The sequence below is a fragment of the Eurytemora carolleeae genome, unplaced genomic scaffold (genome assembly GCF_000591075.1).
Source record: "Eurytemora carolleeae unplaced genomic scaffold, Eaff_2.0 scaffold1273, whole genome shotgun sequence".
NCBI lineage: Eukaryota > Metazoa > Arthropoda > Copepoda > Calanoida > Temoridae > Eurytemora > Eurytemora carolleeae.
In genome coordinates this window covers 57,100-73,242 of record NW_019397159.1, presented here as the reverse complement: position 1 = coordinate 73,242, position 16,143 = coordinate 57,100, and the positions used below count along the sequence as shown (strand labels likewise).

At 35.4% G+C, this 16,143-nt stretch overlaps 2 protein-coding genes across 4 annotated transcripts in view; both read left to right on the top strand.

The window, feature by feature from the left end:
• LOC111712408 (transmembrane protein 65) overlaps positions 1-6,917 on the top strand; it is an 11,721-nt gene extending 4,804 nt beyond the window's left edge. Inside the window, exons 5-9 of one of the 3 annotated variants that reach the window (XR_002767444.1) lie at positions 32-136; positions 3,634-3,754; positions 5,197-5,249; positions 5,574-5,860; positions 5,971-6,917. Coding sequence is in view for 1 of the 3 variants with exons in the window: in XM_023487003.1 (XP_023342771.1) it covers positions 32-136; positions 3,634-3,754; positions 5,197-5,249; positions 5,574-5,662 (368 nt within the window). In the remaining 2 variants the exon portion in view is untranslated. Of the gene's footprint in view, positions 1-31; positions 137-3,633; positions 3,755-5,196; positions 5,250-5,573 lie in introns of all 3 variants that reach the window. The other 2 variants (XR_002767445.1, XM_023487003.1) reach the window with 2 other exon arrangements.
• Positions 6,918-9,662: 2,745 nt separating this feature from the next.
• Positions 9,663-16,143, top strand: part of LOC111712409 (ATP-dependent RNA helicase DBP10) — an 11,925-nt gene continuing 5,444 nt past the window's right edge. The window contains exons 1-6 of the mRNA XM_023487004.1: positions 9,663-9,728; positions 10,708-10,788; positions 13,220-13,274; positions 14,534-14,627; positions 15,080-15,185; positions 15,890-15,928. Coding sequence (XP_023342772.1) covers positions 9,670-9,728; positions 10,708-10,788; positions 13,220-13,274; positions 14,534-14,627; positions 15,080-15,185; positions 15,890-15,928 — 434 coding nt within the window. The 5' untranslated portion in view covers positions 9,663-9,669. The remainder of the gene's footprint in view (positions 9,729-10,707; positions 10,789-13,219; positions 13,275-14,533; positions 14,628-15,079; positions 15,186-15,889; positions 15,929-16,143) is intronic.

Sequence of the window (16,143 nt, the reverse complement as noted above, 5' to 3'; positions counted from 1 at the left end):
CCCCCTGAGAAATAAAGGATTGTTGTTTCAGGTTTTGGATTTCTTGATAATTTTATCATGATAATGGCGGGGGAGTACATTGACCTAACTTTAGGGGTTACTTTTGGAATCAGCACCATGGCAGCAGCAGCACTAGGTGAGGCAGTGGGTTGGGTTGCTGGGTGGGTGGATTGATTGATTGGCAGTCGGTCGTTCTGATTGATGGATTAATTGATTGATTGTTTACTGTATCGGTTTATGTGTTAATTGATTGGTTGACTGTCGTTGGTAGTGGTTTGTTGAATGAATTTTAGGCGTTTTAATTGTTATGTTGGTTGGTTGATTGATTGATTGATTGGTGATAGATTAGTAGTTTGTTTGATGGATGATTAGTTGATTGATTAGTTGTTTGATTAGTTGATTGATTAGTTGATTGACTAGTTGATTGACTAGTTATTTGATAAGATGATTGATTGGTGATTGATCAGTTGTTTGATTGGTGATTAATTGATCAGTTGTTTGATTGGTGATTGATAAGTTATTGATAAGTTATTGATAAGTTTAATTGGTTTAATTGGTGAATTTATGTTATTGTATCACTGGTGTGATAATTAAAACATCTCAATCTTTTGTCTATGTTGTCCATTCAGTAGTTCAGCCATTCATCTAGTTTATTCTTGAAACTATTCAGGTTCTTTGCATTTTTCACATCTTGTGGGATTTCGTTCCACATATTAACACATCTTGTGCTAAAAAGATTTCGATATACTTCAGTCTTTACAGCTGGAACTTTCAAGTTTAAAGGATCACTTGACTGCCTGCTTTGAATACTCCTTCCTTCTTCTGGTACATATGCAGAGCTGAACCATTTGTTTTTGTCCACATGGTCGTGTCCATGTAGAATTTTCCAGACTTGGATCATATCTCCTCGCTTTCTTCTGTTCTCCAGGGAGATCAAACCAACCTCTTTCAGCTTCTCTTCATAGGTTGACCCAAAGAGTCCAGAGGTCATTGATATTGCTCTTTTTTGAACCCTTTCTAGAGTTTCTTTGTCTTTTACTAGCCAGGGATTCCAGGCTTGAATACAGTATTCAAGGTGGGGCCTGACATAGGTTTTGTACAATGAGATCCATACAGTTTTATTCCTACAGGAGAAAGATCTGGCCATCTGGCCTAAAATACTATTCCCCTGCAGCAGTAGCACACCGTCTAGAGGGTTTAAGATCCTCCTGTATCATTACACCAACATCTTTCTCTTTGTCTGAAACCTCCAGATTTACACCATTCATTTGGTACCCATATCTTGGATTATTCTTTCCAATTTCTAGAACTTTACATTTCGACTCATTGAATTCCATCTTCCAGTCCTGTGCCCATTGAGTTAATGAATTTAATGAACATTGTAGTGCTTCTCTCTCCTTGTCTGTATTAACTTTCCTTCCAGCCTTAGAGTCAATCTGCAAACTTGAACAGAAAAGTTAGGGCATCTTTAATTACTAGGTCAAGTATGTTTATATATAACAAAACACAACGGTCCAAGGACACTCCCTTGGGGCACTCCAGACCAAACTGGTTTCCAGGCTGATGATTTATTGTTGTAATAAACTCTCTGTGATCTATCGTTTAACCAGGAGATGATCCACTGTAGGATTTTGCCTTTGATACCATGAGCTTCCAATACTTTTGCAAGATGTTTATGTGAGACCTTGTCAAATGCCTTGGCAAAGTCAAGATATATAACATCGACTGAATCACCTTCATCTATATTGGTGAGTATTGTCTCTAGATACTCAAGTAGGTTTGTTAAGCAAGATTTTTTCTTCATAAACCCATGATGTGAACTGTGTATGAGTTTATTTGTGTCAAGGTGGTTAACTACTCGGTCCTTTAGTACTTACTCCATTACTTTGCATATCACAGATGTTAGGGAGATTGGTCTGTAGTTTCCTGCCTCAAATCTGGTCCCTTTCTTGAAGACTGGGACTATATTTGCATTTTTGCAGTCTTTTGGAAGCACTCTTGTATCTAGTGATTGCTGGAATATCATTTGGAGTGGGGCAGCAACCTCATCACTTGCTATAATTAAGATCCTGGTTCTTATGTTGTCAGGCCCAGCAGAGGAAAAAGGCTTGAGCTTCTTTAATTTCTCCTTGACATCATTTTCTGTGATTAAAACATCATCAATTATTTGGTCAGTGAGGTCTTCAATGTTGATATTTCCGTCAGAGTTTTCCTCCTTAGTAAATACTGAGCCAAAGTGATTACCTAGTTTATCACAGATTTCTTTACAATCTGTTACTAATTTTCCTTCATGTTTTAATGGTCCAACTGCCACTATGTGAGATTTTTTAGAATTTATATAATTATAAAACAATTTGGGATTATTTTTTATTTTTCTGGCAAGTCTTCTTTAATAGTTCTTTTTGGTGTTTCTTATTTGGTTTTTTACTTGTCTTTCCATATTTTCATACTCAGTCTTGTCCTCCATGCTGCTGTATTTATTGTATCTCTTCCAAACTCTTCTCTTTTTTCGGATAAGCTGTAGCAAATCCCTATTCATTCAAGGTGGCTGATTGTTCAATTTTTTTTTACCTTCTGAGGTACAAATTTGTCCATACATTCAGATAGTTTGTTTTTAAAAGGATTCCAGGCTTCTTCAATGTCCAGGTTGTGTAGTTCTTCCTGCCAATTAATGTTGCATAAGAACTCTTTCAGACTAACAATGTCTGCATTTTTCCAATCACTGAAATAGCTGGTTTTGTTCTTTGTTGGTACTTCACCTCTTATGTGAGTTAGGATCATTCTGTGGTCACTTGATCCAAGTTTTCTTATGTTCTCACAGCTAATGACAAGTTCCCCCTGTGCTAAGACCAGATCTAAGGTTTTTCCAGAATTGTGAGCAGGAAAATCTATGCACTGCTTAAGAAATTTGTCCTCAACTAGTTCTAAAAAGTCTTTACTTATTTTAGCTGATGCAGTTCTATTTTTCCAATCTATGTCCGAATAGTTAAAATCTCCTATTAGGACAGATTGTTTAGGAGAATTTTTTATTGCTTTCAAAAGATTGTAATTCTTCTCAGTCACATTTTCACCATTATAAAGGTTGTGTGGTCTATAGATCAAAAATAAATGAATATATGAGTGATCAGTAGATTTGAATTTAATTCCACAACACTGGTTAAAATCCTTCATCTCTTCGCTTTCAAACTCACATGCTCCAAGGCTAGTTTTTGCATAGATTAAAAGCCCTCCACCTATCCCCTTATTTGTATCCTTACGATCCTTTCTACATATTATGTCATAGTTATTAATACCCAAATATGCACCTGAGTGTTATTGATAAGTTATTGATAAGTTATTGATAAGTTATTGATAAGTTATTGATAAGTTATTGATAAGTTATTGATAAGTTATTGATAAGTTATTGATTAGTTATTGATTAGTTATTGATTAGTTATTGATTAGTTATTGATTAGTTATTGATTAGTTATTGATTAGTTATTGATTAGTTATTGATTAGTTATTTATTATTTATTGATTTGTTGTTAAATTTATAATTACATTTTTTTTTATTGATTTATCAATTGCTTGTGGATTTGTTGAAAACATTATTGACAGATTTTTGAGTAATTCTTAGAATTTATTTTGTTCCAGGGAATACTATTTCTGACATGATGGGAATAGGATCTGCTTGGTATGTTGAGACAATAGCCTCCAAGCTCGGAGCTCAACCTCCAGACCTCTCTCCGGACCAGCTGGAGCAGTCAACCTCCAGGTAAGATATAAAGCAACCTCCAGGTAGGATATAGAGTAACCTCCAGGTAGGATATAGAGAAACCTCCAGGTAGGATATAGAGTAACCTCCAGGTAGGATATAGAGTAACCTCCAGGTAGGATATAGAGCAACCTCCAGGTAGGATATAGAGCAACCTCCAGGTAGGATATAGAGCAACCTCCAGGTAGGATATAGAGCAACCTCCAGGAAGGATATAGAGCAACCTCCAGGTAGGATTTAGAGCAACCTCCAGGAAGGAAATAGAGCAACCATCCAGGTAGGATATAGAGCAACCTCCAGAAAGGATATAGAGCAACCTCCAGGAAGGATATAGAGCAACCTCCAGGAAGGATATAGAGCAACCTCCAGGAAGGATATAGAGCAACTTCCAGGTAGGATATAGAGCAACCTCCAAGAAGGATATAGAGTAACCTCCAGGTAGGATATAGAGCAACCTCCAGGAAGGATATAGAGTAACCTCCATGTAGGATATAGAGTAACCTCCAGGAAGGATATAGAGTAACCTCCATGTAGGATATAGAGTAACCTCCAGGTAGGATATAGAGCAACCTCCATGTAGGATATAGAGTAATCTCCATGTAGGATATAGAGTAACCTCCATGTAGGATATAGAGTAACCTCCAGGTAGGATATTGAGTAACCTCCAGGTAGGATATAGAGTAACCTCCAGGTAGGATATAGAGTAACCTCCAGGTAGGATATAGAGCAACCTCCATGTAGGATATAGAGCAACCTCCATGTAGGATATAGAGTAACCTCCATGTAGGATATAGAGTAACCTCCAGGTAGGATATAGAGCAACCTCCATGTAGGATATATAGTAACCTCCATGTAGGATATAGAGCAACCTCCAGGAAGGATATAGAGTAACCTCCAGGTAGGATATAGAGTAACCTCCATGTAGGATATAGAGTAACCTCCAGGTAGGATATAGAGTAACCTCCAGGTAGGATATAGAGTAACCTCCATGTAGGATATAGAGCAACCATCCAGGTAGGATATAGAGCAACCTTCATACCTCTCTCCATACCAGATGAAGCAGTCAACCTCCAGGTAGGATGGAGCTACCTCCAGGTAGAGTGAAGCTCCAGCATTTCTCCTTTTTAACTTTTTTTTTCTGATTTTGATTTTTTAGGTTCAAATAATTTAGGTGTGAGCTTGCTTACCAAATAAACAAACATTTATAACTTATATACTTATACTTATATACATGGATATTGGATAATGCACGCCTCATACACGCACACTGTCGATCACATTTTTTAGAATCAATACATAATTAATAACAAGTCTATAATAGAAAAGGAAGTTGATACGGCCTCCCCTCTGGTTTCAGAATTCTGATTTTCTGATTTGCGGATTTTATAATACCCTTTTGGGGATTTTTATCCTCTTAAATATCTATATTTAAATATGTTTAGGATAGCAGCAAACTTGGGGAGATGTTTGGGAGTAATGTTTGGGTGTTTATTAGGTAAAAATTCATCTTTGACCTTGATTCAGACCTTATCGATGATCATGAGCTTGGCTACATGACATGTATAATGTTAAATGACATTTGACCAATATTCACTATTCAAGTCTTGATTCTGATCCTGATCCTGATTCTGATCCTGATCCTGATCCTGATCCTGATCCTGATCCTGATCCTGATCCTGATCCTGATCCTGATCCTGATCCTGATCCTGGTCCTGGTCCTGATCCTGGTCCTGATCCTGATCCTGATCCTGATCAACATCAACATCAAAATCTTCTAAATGTGTATTTTTGTACAGGAATATATTTTTTTTTTGTTCAGGAATGGTTCCACTTCTGTTTATTACAACAAGTGATGAGGAAAAAGAGAAGAAAGAACAAAGAAAGCAAGGGAAAAATAAAGAAGAATAAAATAAATTTTGAGAACAAATATCTTTTTGACAATTGTTTTTGAAAGTTGCTCATATTCGCTTTCTTCCATACCCTCAACCCCCCTCCTCAATGTTTTCAATCTTTGTGCCCCCCCCCTTCCTATCCAAACTGTTGTGCCCCCCCTCTCACATCTTTGACTGTTATTTAGTACAATTGATAATAAGATATAAGATAACAGTGTGTTTCAACATAACATATGATGTATCTGTGTATGGTGTATGGTGTATGCTGTTTAAAGCATGCTGTTTGCTGCCTAATGTAAGATGTAAACTGTATGCGGTATGCAGCATGCAGCATGCAGCATGAAGTATGCTACTTTATATATATACACTGTTCAATATACAGGGTGAGTCAAAAAACAAGGGTGAATAGCGAGAGCATATAACTACTCATCTAATCTGTTCAAGATTTCGAGATGTTAGAACTAATATATTCCCGCACTGTTTTTTTACTCGTCAAATTTTGAGTAAAAAATATTTTCTTGGATCTATTAGATTGCTTAAAAAATCAAAAGTTTCATAAATATTTTGTCAAAAATGAGATTACCAAAAAAATGCTTTATTTTATACAAGATTTCGCTATTCACACTTTTTTGCTCTCCCCGTACACTGTACATATATTGTTAAATATCTACGTTTTCATTCCAAATCTTCTTTTCCTCCTTGGAGACTTTTTTACTTTGTTTCGACATTTTTCCCCTTACTCTAAACCTACTTATGTCACCTCAGACCTTAGTTCTTCTCTTTTTTCTTTTCCCCATTAATTAGCTTTAATCCTGAACTGTTCACATATTTCAACACGATTTTTAATATAACTTTATGTATCGTATTATAGGACTGTACCTTTTGTGAGTGCCTAATTCTGCAAGGGGATTTTGGAAGAAAAAAATGTCTTAGAAATAATAAAATATATTTTTTTTTAAAAGATCAAACAAATTCGCAAATATTTTTCAACCGAAAATAATCTATATATTTCAAAACAAAATGTATTACTTTTTTTCTCAACTGAAGTCTTTCAGCCAATAATAAACTACCCCTTGCAGGGCACAATACATGTAACCTTGGCCTTCTGAAATGTGTATCCCAGACCTCATAAGTGTGACAATTTTCAAATGTTATTTTTAAAGAAACTGTTTACGTGATTTTAAGCAGTCTCTTGTTTAAAAAAATGTTGAATGGGTTGCCATCATGTATGATTTATGTCACTTTGTAATTTAATAGTGTTTTTTAAAAAGGTAAAATCTTCTAAAATATTTACGTTTTTTGACCGTTTCGAGCTATGTTTGTTTGTAAATGTTCCGGGCTACGGTTGTTTGTAAATGTTTCGGGCTACGGTTGTTTGTAAATGTTCCGGGCTACAGTTGTTTGTAAATGTTCCGGGCTACGGTTGTTTGTAAATGTTCCGGGCTACGGTTGTTTGTAAATGTTCCGGGCTACGGTTGTTGGTAAATGTTCCGGGCTACAGTTGTTTGTAACTGTTCCGGGCTATGGTTGTTTGTAAATGTTCCGGGCTACAGTTGTTTGTAAATGTTCCGGGCTATGGTTGTTTGTAAATGTTCTGGGCTACTGTTTGTAAATGTTCCGGGCTATGGTTGTTTGTAAATGTTCCGGGCTACGGTTGTTTGTAAATGTTCCGGGCTATGGTTGTTTGTAAATGTTCCGGGGTACGGTTTTTGGTAAATGTTCTGGGCTACGGTTGTTGTTAAATGTTCCGGGCTACGGTTGTTTGTAAATGTTCCGGGCTATGGTTGTTGGTAAATGTTCCGGGCTACGGTTGTTGGTAAAGCTCTCAAGAACTAAGGGGGAAGACGGTGTGTGTAAGATGTAGTATAATTATTGATTAGTCTTTTATAAAGTTTATTTGTTTTATTGAAACCATATTTGTAGGATATATAAAGATATTTTTTTTACACAATTTTGGTGACAGTTTGTTTTTTTTGAAAAACTTTGTGGTCGAAATTTTATTTTGCAAGAAATGAAAAAAAGGAAAAATTAATTTGGCCAAAAAAAATATCTTAAGGATTTCTAAAATTATTTAGTCCTGTCAATAGCATGTTATGTAATTTAAAGGGACAGTAAATGTAATTTCAGCGTTCACCCTCCACCTTTATACCTGATTCACCTTTAAAGGGACTGTAAGCGTAATTTCAATTGACCATGCAAAGATGGCAATGTCCGATTTACAACGGTACCGTTAAAAGCGTTGTATTAAGTATGAATTAGATAATAGATATCCATGTCTTGTTTCTCAAAACTGTTCTCTTTTCATTTGCGGTTTCTCTCCGATAGTAACTTATGCGAAATGGAGAGACTCAGAGAAGTACAAGTAGAGTAAACGTTTTCGAGTCAGGTTTTGATCAGAGTAAGGTTTCAGGGGTACCCTAGTAAATCGGGCATAATGGTTCCCTATATTACACTTACAGATCTTTTGTCTCAGCAAAACTTGTGAGATATTCTGTTTTTTCTTTCTGAAAACTGAAAACTACTTCTACGGTTCCATGTTCCATTGTTAATTTTCCTAGTCAATCTTATTTAAACCCGGTTTTTTGTCAATTTCTTCCGAAAAAAAAGTATAAATTAAAAATTAAAAAAAATTTTATAAAGAAATAAATTTTTAATCAACCACATTGCTGTATGAGTAAAATTATTAAATATTTGACGAATTCCAATTGTTAAATTACTTATTAGACCTGCATTTGTTAGAGTGTTTGAAACTAAACCTGTTTTTTTAATTTAAAATTTTATATTGTTAAAAACTATTATTTTTATTTAATTTTATTTTTGTTTTCAGATGAACAATTCTTCTAAAAATGGTAAGAATGTTGTGGATGGATATTTATTTATATTATTTTCAAGTGAAGACAATCTAATAAAGGTCAATATGTACTCAAGGCAACATTGCGTGAATATCTTCCTATCTTAACCTAACCTTGAATAGTATAATCACACGAGGTGGCCAAAAAATGTCGGGGGGAGGGGGGGTCACAAGAATGGGACTCCAGATCCTTATCAAATGTGAAACTATAAACTAAAACTAGAAATATCAATTCATATCAATATCAAATGTCAATTTAGTTCAAAGCTACAAGGTTACCCACAAAGCACGAGACTGCGAAGACGACCTAAAACTCTGTTAATATGACGTTTAAATCTCCTACTTTGAATAAAGTCTTTTAATAACTTGTTTTTTAAGTTAACAAAGACAAAATAAGTTTTTAGTTGCAGGGAAACAGTAACAGACTGTTCAAATTCCGTACAATCGTTTAGGAAGTCTCATCCTTTGTTGGTTTCCCTGTATAACACCTTCATCCTTGATTTAGTCTCTTTAAGATTGGAGCGTGTATTAAGAATTTTATTTATTTGTGCTCCAAATTCACCGCCCCCCCCCCTCTCCCCCATCTATACTATACCAAAACAATATGTGGAACTATCTTCTGAGGAAGGAGAGGGGAGGTCTCCTTTTTTCGGGGAAGGGGGGAGGGGGTTCTTTATATTTAACAAGAATAAACACCCCTGATTTAGCTGGAGAAGATAAACCTAATGATGTGAGAGAACGTGAGGGAGGTGAGGGGGGCTCTGCCCCCTCAGGGGCGTCTACAAGGAGGAGAGGAAATGAAGCGGGGGTACCGCGGGGAGGAAGGACCAGGGGGTTCGGCAGAAACCAGGGGTAAATATTAATTATATTTGCATTATAATTCCTTAAACTAACTAAAATGTCCGAGGAAATATTCTCTTAAAGAAAAAAAACTGAATTTTTATTTTTACTAATCCCCCCCCCAAACATCAGAACATTATTTACGACTTACGTTAGTTGATTTTTTATTAAAATGTGTTCTATTATTTTACTAACACAATTATCTGTCATTAATTTATAATCTAAAAAGTTTTCTGTTTTTAAATGTTCAAAATAAATGTTTTATTGAAGAAAGGTGTTTTTTGTTCTTCTATTTAATTTCATTGTTTTCTTTTTGTTTTAGGGAAACCAAGATGGTTGAAGCAAGATCTCAGCTCATTCATTATTCGAGATTTTACACCCCTCTAGTCAGGTATTTATAGTCCTGTAGTCAGGTACTTATAGTCCTGTAGTCAGGTACTTATAGTCCTCTAGTCAGGTACTTATAGTCCTGTAGTCAGGTACTTATAGTCCTCTAGTCAGTTACTTATAGTCCTCTAGTCAGGTACTTATAGTCCTGTTGTCAGGTACTTATAGTCCTGTAGTCAGGTACTGATAGTCCTGTAGTCAGGTACATATAGTCCTGTAGTCAGGTACTTATAGTCCTCTAGTCAGGTGCTTATAGTCCTGTAGTCAGGTACTTATAGTCCTGTAGTCAGGTACCTATAGTCCGCTATTCAGGTACTTATAGTCCTGTAGTCAGGTACTTATAGTCCTCTAGTCAGGTACTTATAGTCCTCTAGTCAAGTACTTATAGTCCTCTAGTCAGGTACTTATAGTCCTCTAGTCAAGTACTTATAGTCCTGTAGTCAGACGAGTGGGGAAAGGCAGTCGGGCATAAGCCACAACATTTTCCCCTTCCATGCCACATATTAGCTTTTTTTCGTCCGGCAGCCATGAGCCGCAACAGTACGGTCTTCCATGCCACAGCATTTCAGTTTTTCGGCAATTATTACGTTTTTAAATGATAAATTTATTGCATTGAAATTGCGATTTTCAAAACTCCAGCCTAAGGGGTTCATGAGTTTTGATCGGATGCACAGACAAACAGAGATAATTGTTTACTTTGGGAACCCAGCGGCCAGCGCTGCCAAGGTTACTAAAAGTTACTCCCGCCGTTTCCGCACTTAAACGATTTTACCGGGAAACTAAATTTTCGCTATTCAAGTCGACCCACTCACTTAGAATCTCAAAACCAAGCTAAGAACATTTCCGTGGGTCTCCCGACTTCCCCAATCAAAATTTGAGGCAAATCGGTCCAGGGGTTCTTGAGTTATGATTGGACATATAAACAAACAATTGTACAGACACATATATATATTATATATCTATTGATTAATCTATGTATTTAGTATTGTGGGTGGAGACTGTCTGCCTCTCCCTAGCTTCCAAGAGGCGTGTCTTCACACCTCTCTGCTCACAAACCTCACAAAGTAATATTACTTATTGATTTAAAGACTTCAGGGGTTTATATTTTCCTAAAAAATTATTTTCCCCTTCCCCCTTTTTAAAAAACATTGTTTTTCCCCAGAAGATATATATGGTTGCGCTGAGCGCAAAATTTTTTTGTTTTTTTTTCTCTCTAAATTTGGGAAAACAAATGATTTTTTGGGAAAAACTTGCCTTTTGATGTGACATTTTTCATTCCCCCCCCCCCCATTCATCAAATATCATTCTGAAAAAGTTACACCCCTGAAAGAATTGTTAACGTATAATTGAACTTTAATCCTATCCCTGGAAGATATAAGTCCCCTTCTTTGGAAGTTTTAAAGGTAATCATAGTACCATATGTGGACATTAAGGGTAAACCATTTTTCTGGCATCATTTTTAAGATCCAAAAATGTTCTCTAATCTCTTTTAGAAATTCTAATCCATGTCTACAAAAGGTTAATTTTCACAAAAATTCAAAATGGCCGCTGCAAATGGGTTTTAATGATGAATTAAGTGAGAAAAAAATATACTACTGAAAATAGTAAAGTATGAAAATCATATTTATTAAATACTTCACTTTACAAAAATAACTAAGTGTTTAAAAAACATGTTTTTGCCCAAGCTCGGTCAATTTCCAAAAAAAATTTCGATTTGTAAATTGATTTTAACTCAGGTATTCACGCCGGTTTTAGCAATCCCATTAGTGTACCCCAAAAAAGACCAAGTAGGGATATTTGTATAATGCCGACCAGAAGAAGTAACATTTAGTCATACTGTAGTAAATACCCTAATCCAGAACGGTTTCTCTAACACATATCCATCCAGGTATGGTTCAGTTTCACTTAGCTATTAATGTTTAAACCTGGATACAATCCCGTAACTATCGATCCCAAATCAAAGGGGATGATCCTCAACCTGTTTATCAAAACAGGAAACCACACGGATCCAATCTCGTGATCTATCAATGCCACCACCACTGGGCGTGGTATCGTTAGCTATCGATATCAATCGGAAGCTCGTAACTATCAGTCCCAAATTAAAGGGGACGATCCTCAACCTGTTATCAAAACAGGGAATGATTACTCTCTCGCAGTAAAGAGTACGGAGTCCCTATTCCAACTACTTTATTTTAGATATCTTAAGTTAAAAGTTAACGTGAATTGACGTAATTACAAGGTTAATGAATGTATTAATTACTATTAGCGAAGATAGATATAACGTATTTAAGCTATCTCCATACATATTTACAGCACAGTTTTAGCTGAATATACGTATTTAAAGGATTAACGACCATAGATATGATGTAGTTAATCTAATCACAATGCATGTTCAGGTTAACAAATATGTATTTGTTGCACATATTCATTTGAAACGCAGTTCAAATGAATAATGGGTTTTACGTAGAAGTTTACAAACATAGATAACGTACTGTAGGTTTACAGAATATCGTGTCATCCGATATTTATTACAATACAAATTCAAAGGAAATTTTTTTTCGAGATCGGACCACTTTTACCCTCTGACATACTTTTCAGAAATGTGCATAAGAGTTTACATAGCTCAAAATAAAAATATTTCTCGAATTTATTATGTCATATATCTTTTTTTCGTAAATGTCAAAAAAGATTATATCCATTGAAATTTTTGAAAAATTTTAAATATTGACTGAGTTAGGCCAAAAAAATCCGTAAAAAATGCAAGAACCTTAAGTACACACTATACAGTAAACATGTTTTTTTTTTTAATAATTTTAATTTTTGGGTTCTTGAACATGTTTCACCCTAAATGGAGATTAGTGAAGTTTCATTTTGTTCTCCCAGATGTTTTATTGTTAGGGTACAGGGTAATATAATTGAATTTTTGGGTAACTAGTTTCTAATTGAGGTTTTTCAACAAAATTTTGTTTTAAAACATGCGTTATTAGCATTATTTGTTAATTTTACAACCGAATTTTCAAAATGTTTATTTCATTAAAAATGGAAAAAACTCGAGAAACCAAGATAGGGTGGCCATTCACGCGAAGATTAAATGTTGTAAATAAGAAGTAGTTTTCAAACAGAGCAAAAGGGTTTCTCTGAAGTCAGTCTTCTTAACAATCCAGTGATGATTTCAAGGATGTTCAAGGATTGGAAGAAATTCTGCGCCAAAACATTTTTCGAAGTGTATTATCTATATAATAAAGCTCTTCGCTCATATTTATATATTTGTATGTATATTTACGTTTGCTACAGCTGGACAAACAGTTAAACTGAATTGACTGATTTTTTCTGAAGAAGCGTATGGGTATCCTGAGAGTAAAATAGGCTAAAAAATTCTAAAATTTTTTTTGGCAAAAATAGATTTTAAAAAAGAAAAATATTTGATTTTTTTTAATTCCACAGGCACTGCTGGGCCTTTCAGCTAGTTTATACAATAAAATTTGTTTGTTTTAGGCACGGGTTTCAAGTCCCTACTCCGGTGCAGCAGTACACTATTCCTTTAATAATGGTAACTATTTTATAATTTACGTTTTAAAGTAAGTTTTACAATTTTACATGTTTTCCATCTGAACTCGTCTCATCGAAGAGCTATGCTGAAGTACAAATGTTTTGAATTTCTATTATGCCTCATAAGCTATAGGAGCTAACAGGTCACAAAGTTGCACCCAGTGATGTCGCATTTTAGTAGAAATTAGTTTCACGATCATATTTTTTACATAAGTTAAGATTTTAAGTTTTATCTTTAACCGAAATGTTTTTATTTTTTGTCTGTCGTTGTAACATTTTTTGTAGCTGTCAACTTAAGTAAAAAATTTTTTTCAAAAAATCAAATTTATTATTTACCTCCAAATGTTTCTTTATTAAGATTATGTAGACAATTTTTTTCTAAAATATGTATGACAACACCATCGAAGATTTCCAAAATGATTTACAATAAAGCTTGGGAACCCAGCGTTGCCCAATGCCCTCTAAACTTAGATTCTCAAAACCATACTAAGAACATTCCCTTGGTTATCCCGAGTTCTCCAAACAAAATTTGAGGCAACTCGGTCCAGGGGTACCTGAGCTATGATCTGAGAAATAAACAGATATTACATCTTTATATATATAGATTTATAGATATATAGATAGATGCAGCATTGCAATATTAAGGTAGGTGCTATGAAAACCTTTCATCACGGGATCGGATTAAAGATAACTCTGAAAAGTTTGATTTTCCGCGTCTCTTGGATTTCTTTAGGAGTCCTTTGTTGTTAATTTTTTGATAAATTGTCCGTTTCGCTTTTTTAAAATCTGTTTCCGCTTTTTAGAATAAACCATTTTTTAGGGAGCTTCCTTTTTTCGATCCGCTTCTGCCGAGGGAGGGAAGGCAACTTCCCCCGCACAGCTTCCGAACCTCATTTTACCTATTTGCGGCAGTGCACAAAAAAAAATATTATGCAAATGTTAAGGATACTATAGATTGACTAGCGTGCTTAAATTATTGAATTAGTCCCGTTTTAAGGAGAAATTAACGATTATAAATGGAAGATCATTCCCGGGGGAGGTTCGGGAGCCCTAAGGGGACGCGCACTGCCGCAAAAAGGTAAACAAGGTTAGGAAGCGTGTGGGGGAGGTTGCCTTCCCTCCCTCTTCTGTCTAGTTATGATCCGTTTGCGGATTTTGAATCCCAGTATGTTGATCAGAAGTTTGCAATGAGGCTTCGTTAAAAAGCGCTTTCTGATACATGGACGGTTGAAGATGCGGATTTTAATTTCTAATTTCAAGGCGGACAGAGATGTGATGGTATCCGCCCAGACTGGCGGAGGGAAATCAGCCGCCTTCTTGATTCCGATCATTCACCGATTAGTCTCAGAAAAGGGTAAACTAGTAAACTATTCCATTTAAAGAGAGGAATGTTCGTTCACAACGGAGCCTGTTAAACATCTATCTGACAATGTGGTAGATATCGTCATTTAAAGAAAATATAATTCTGTTAATTTCCTCCACTGTTTTTGTAGCATAAATGCACAGGTCACTTTTATATAGAAGCCGAAACTAAAATCAATCAAGTCTCCGCTAGAAAAATAATAATATTTCACTTTTGATGAGGAAAAAAGGGTTAAAGGGTACCGCTGTGAATCGTACATGCCACAAATTAAAAAATTCCGTCTTTTTATTTACATCATGTTCATGAATTTCCCCAAATTCTTTGAGTTTGTTAAATTTTTGACATGACCCATTATAAATTAGGAAGAACTTTAGATTACGTACAGTGTACAGTACAGTGTACAATGTACAGTGTACAGTCCCTTAAATATCTTGTTTATCTAGAGACTGGAGGAGGCCGTTGTCTTGTTGTGACCCCGTCCCGTGAGACCGGTCTGAGACTGGTTCAAGAGGCGAGGAGGCTGGCAGGGGGAACTGAACTTATAATCAGGTGATTGATTGATTGATTGATGGAGTGATGGAGTGACGGAGTGATGGAGTGATGGAGTGATGGATTGATGGATTTATTGATAGATGGAGTAATTGATGGAGTGATGGATTGATTGAGTGATGGATTGAGTGATGGATTGACTGATGGATTGACTGATGGATTGACTGATGGATTGACTGATGGATTGACTGATGGATTGACTGATGGATTGACTGATGGATTCACTAATGGATTGACTGATGGATTGACTGATGGATTGACTGATGGATTGAGTGATGGATTGAGTGACGGATTTAGTGATGGATTGAGTGATGAATTGATGGATTGAGTGATTGATTGATAGATTGAGTGATGGAATGATTGATTGATTGATAGATTGAGTGATATTAAGTGATGGATTAAGTGATTGATTGACATTAATGAAACCAATCTTACAATTAATGAACTATTGCACCTACTGGTAATTTAATGTCTGAAGTCTGAAGATAACTGTTAACTTGTCTAATTGGTTGATTTTAGTTTATTTTGATTCATGACGCTAATATCAAGTGACCTTCCATTAAAGATTTGGAAAAATTGTATGATTCATTGATTGAACGTTTTTTTGGAATATTTTAGTAACTTTTAATTTGGATTTCTGAAGGGTGAATTACTTATTTATTGCTTACGCAAAAAAAAACACTAAAAACAAAATATTTGTTTAGGGATTCTATTCCCGATTTTCACTCCACTGCAAGACAAAGGTAAAAGTTAAAACTGTTAGGTAAGAATCCCGACCCTGATACAGGATTCCAATCCTGTATCCGGAACAAAACGTATTTTGGCTTTAGCACAATTTTCAAATTTTTTCTTTATTTGTTAGTTTTGTTTTACAGATTAAGAATGTATTACCGATCACTTATTTGGAAAACCTGGGGTCTACATTTTGTTTAAAAATGACCTTTTCTTGTAAATAAAC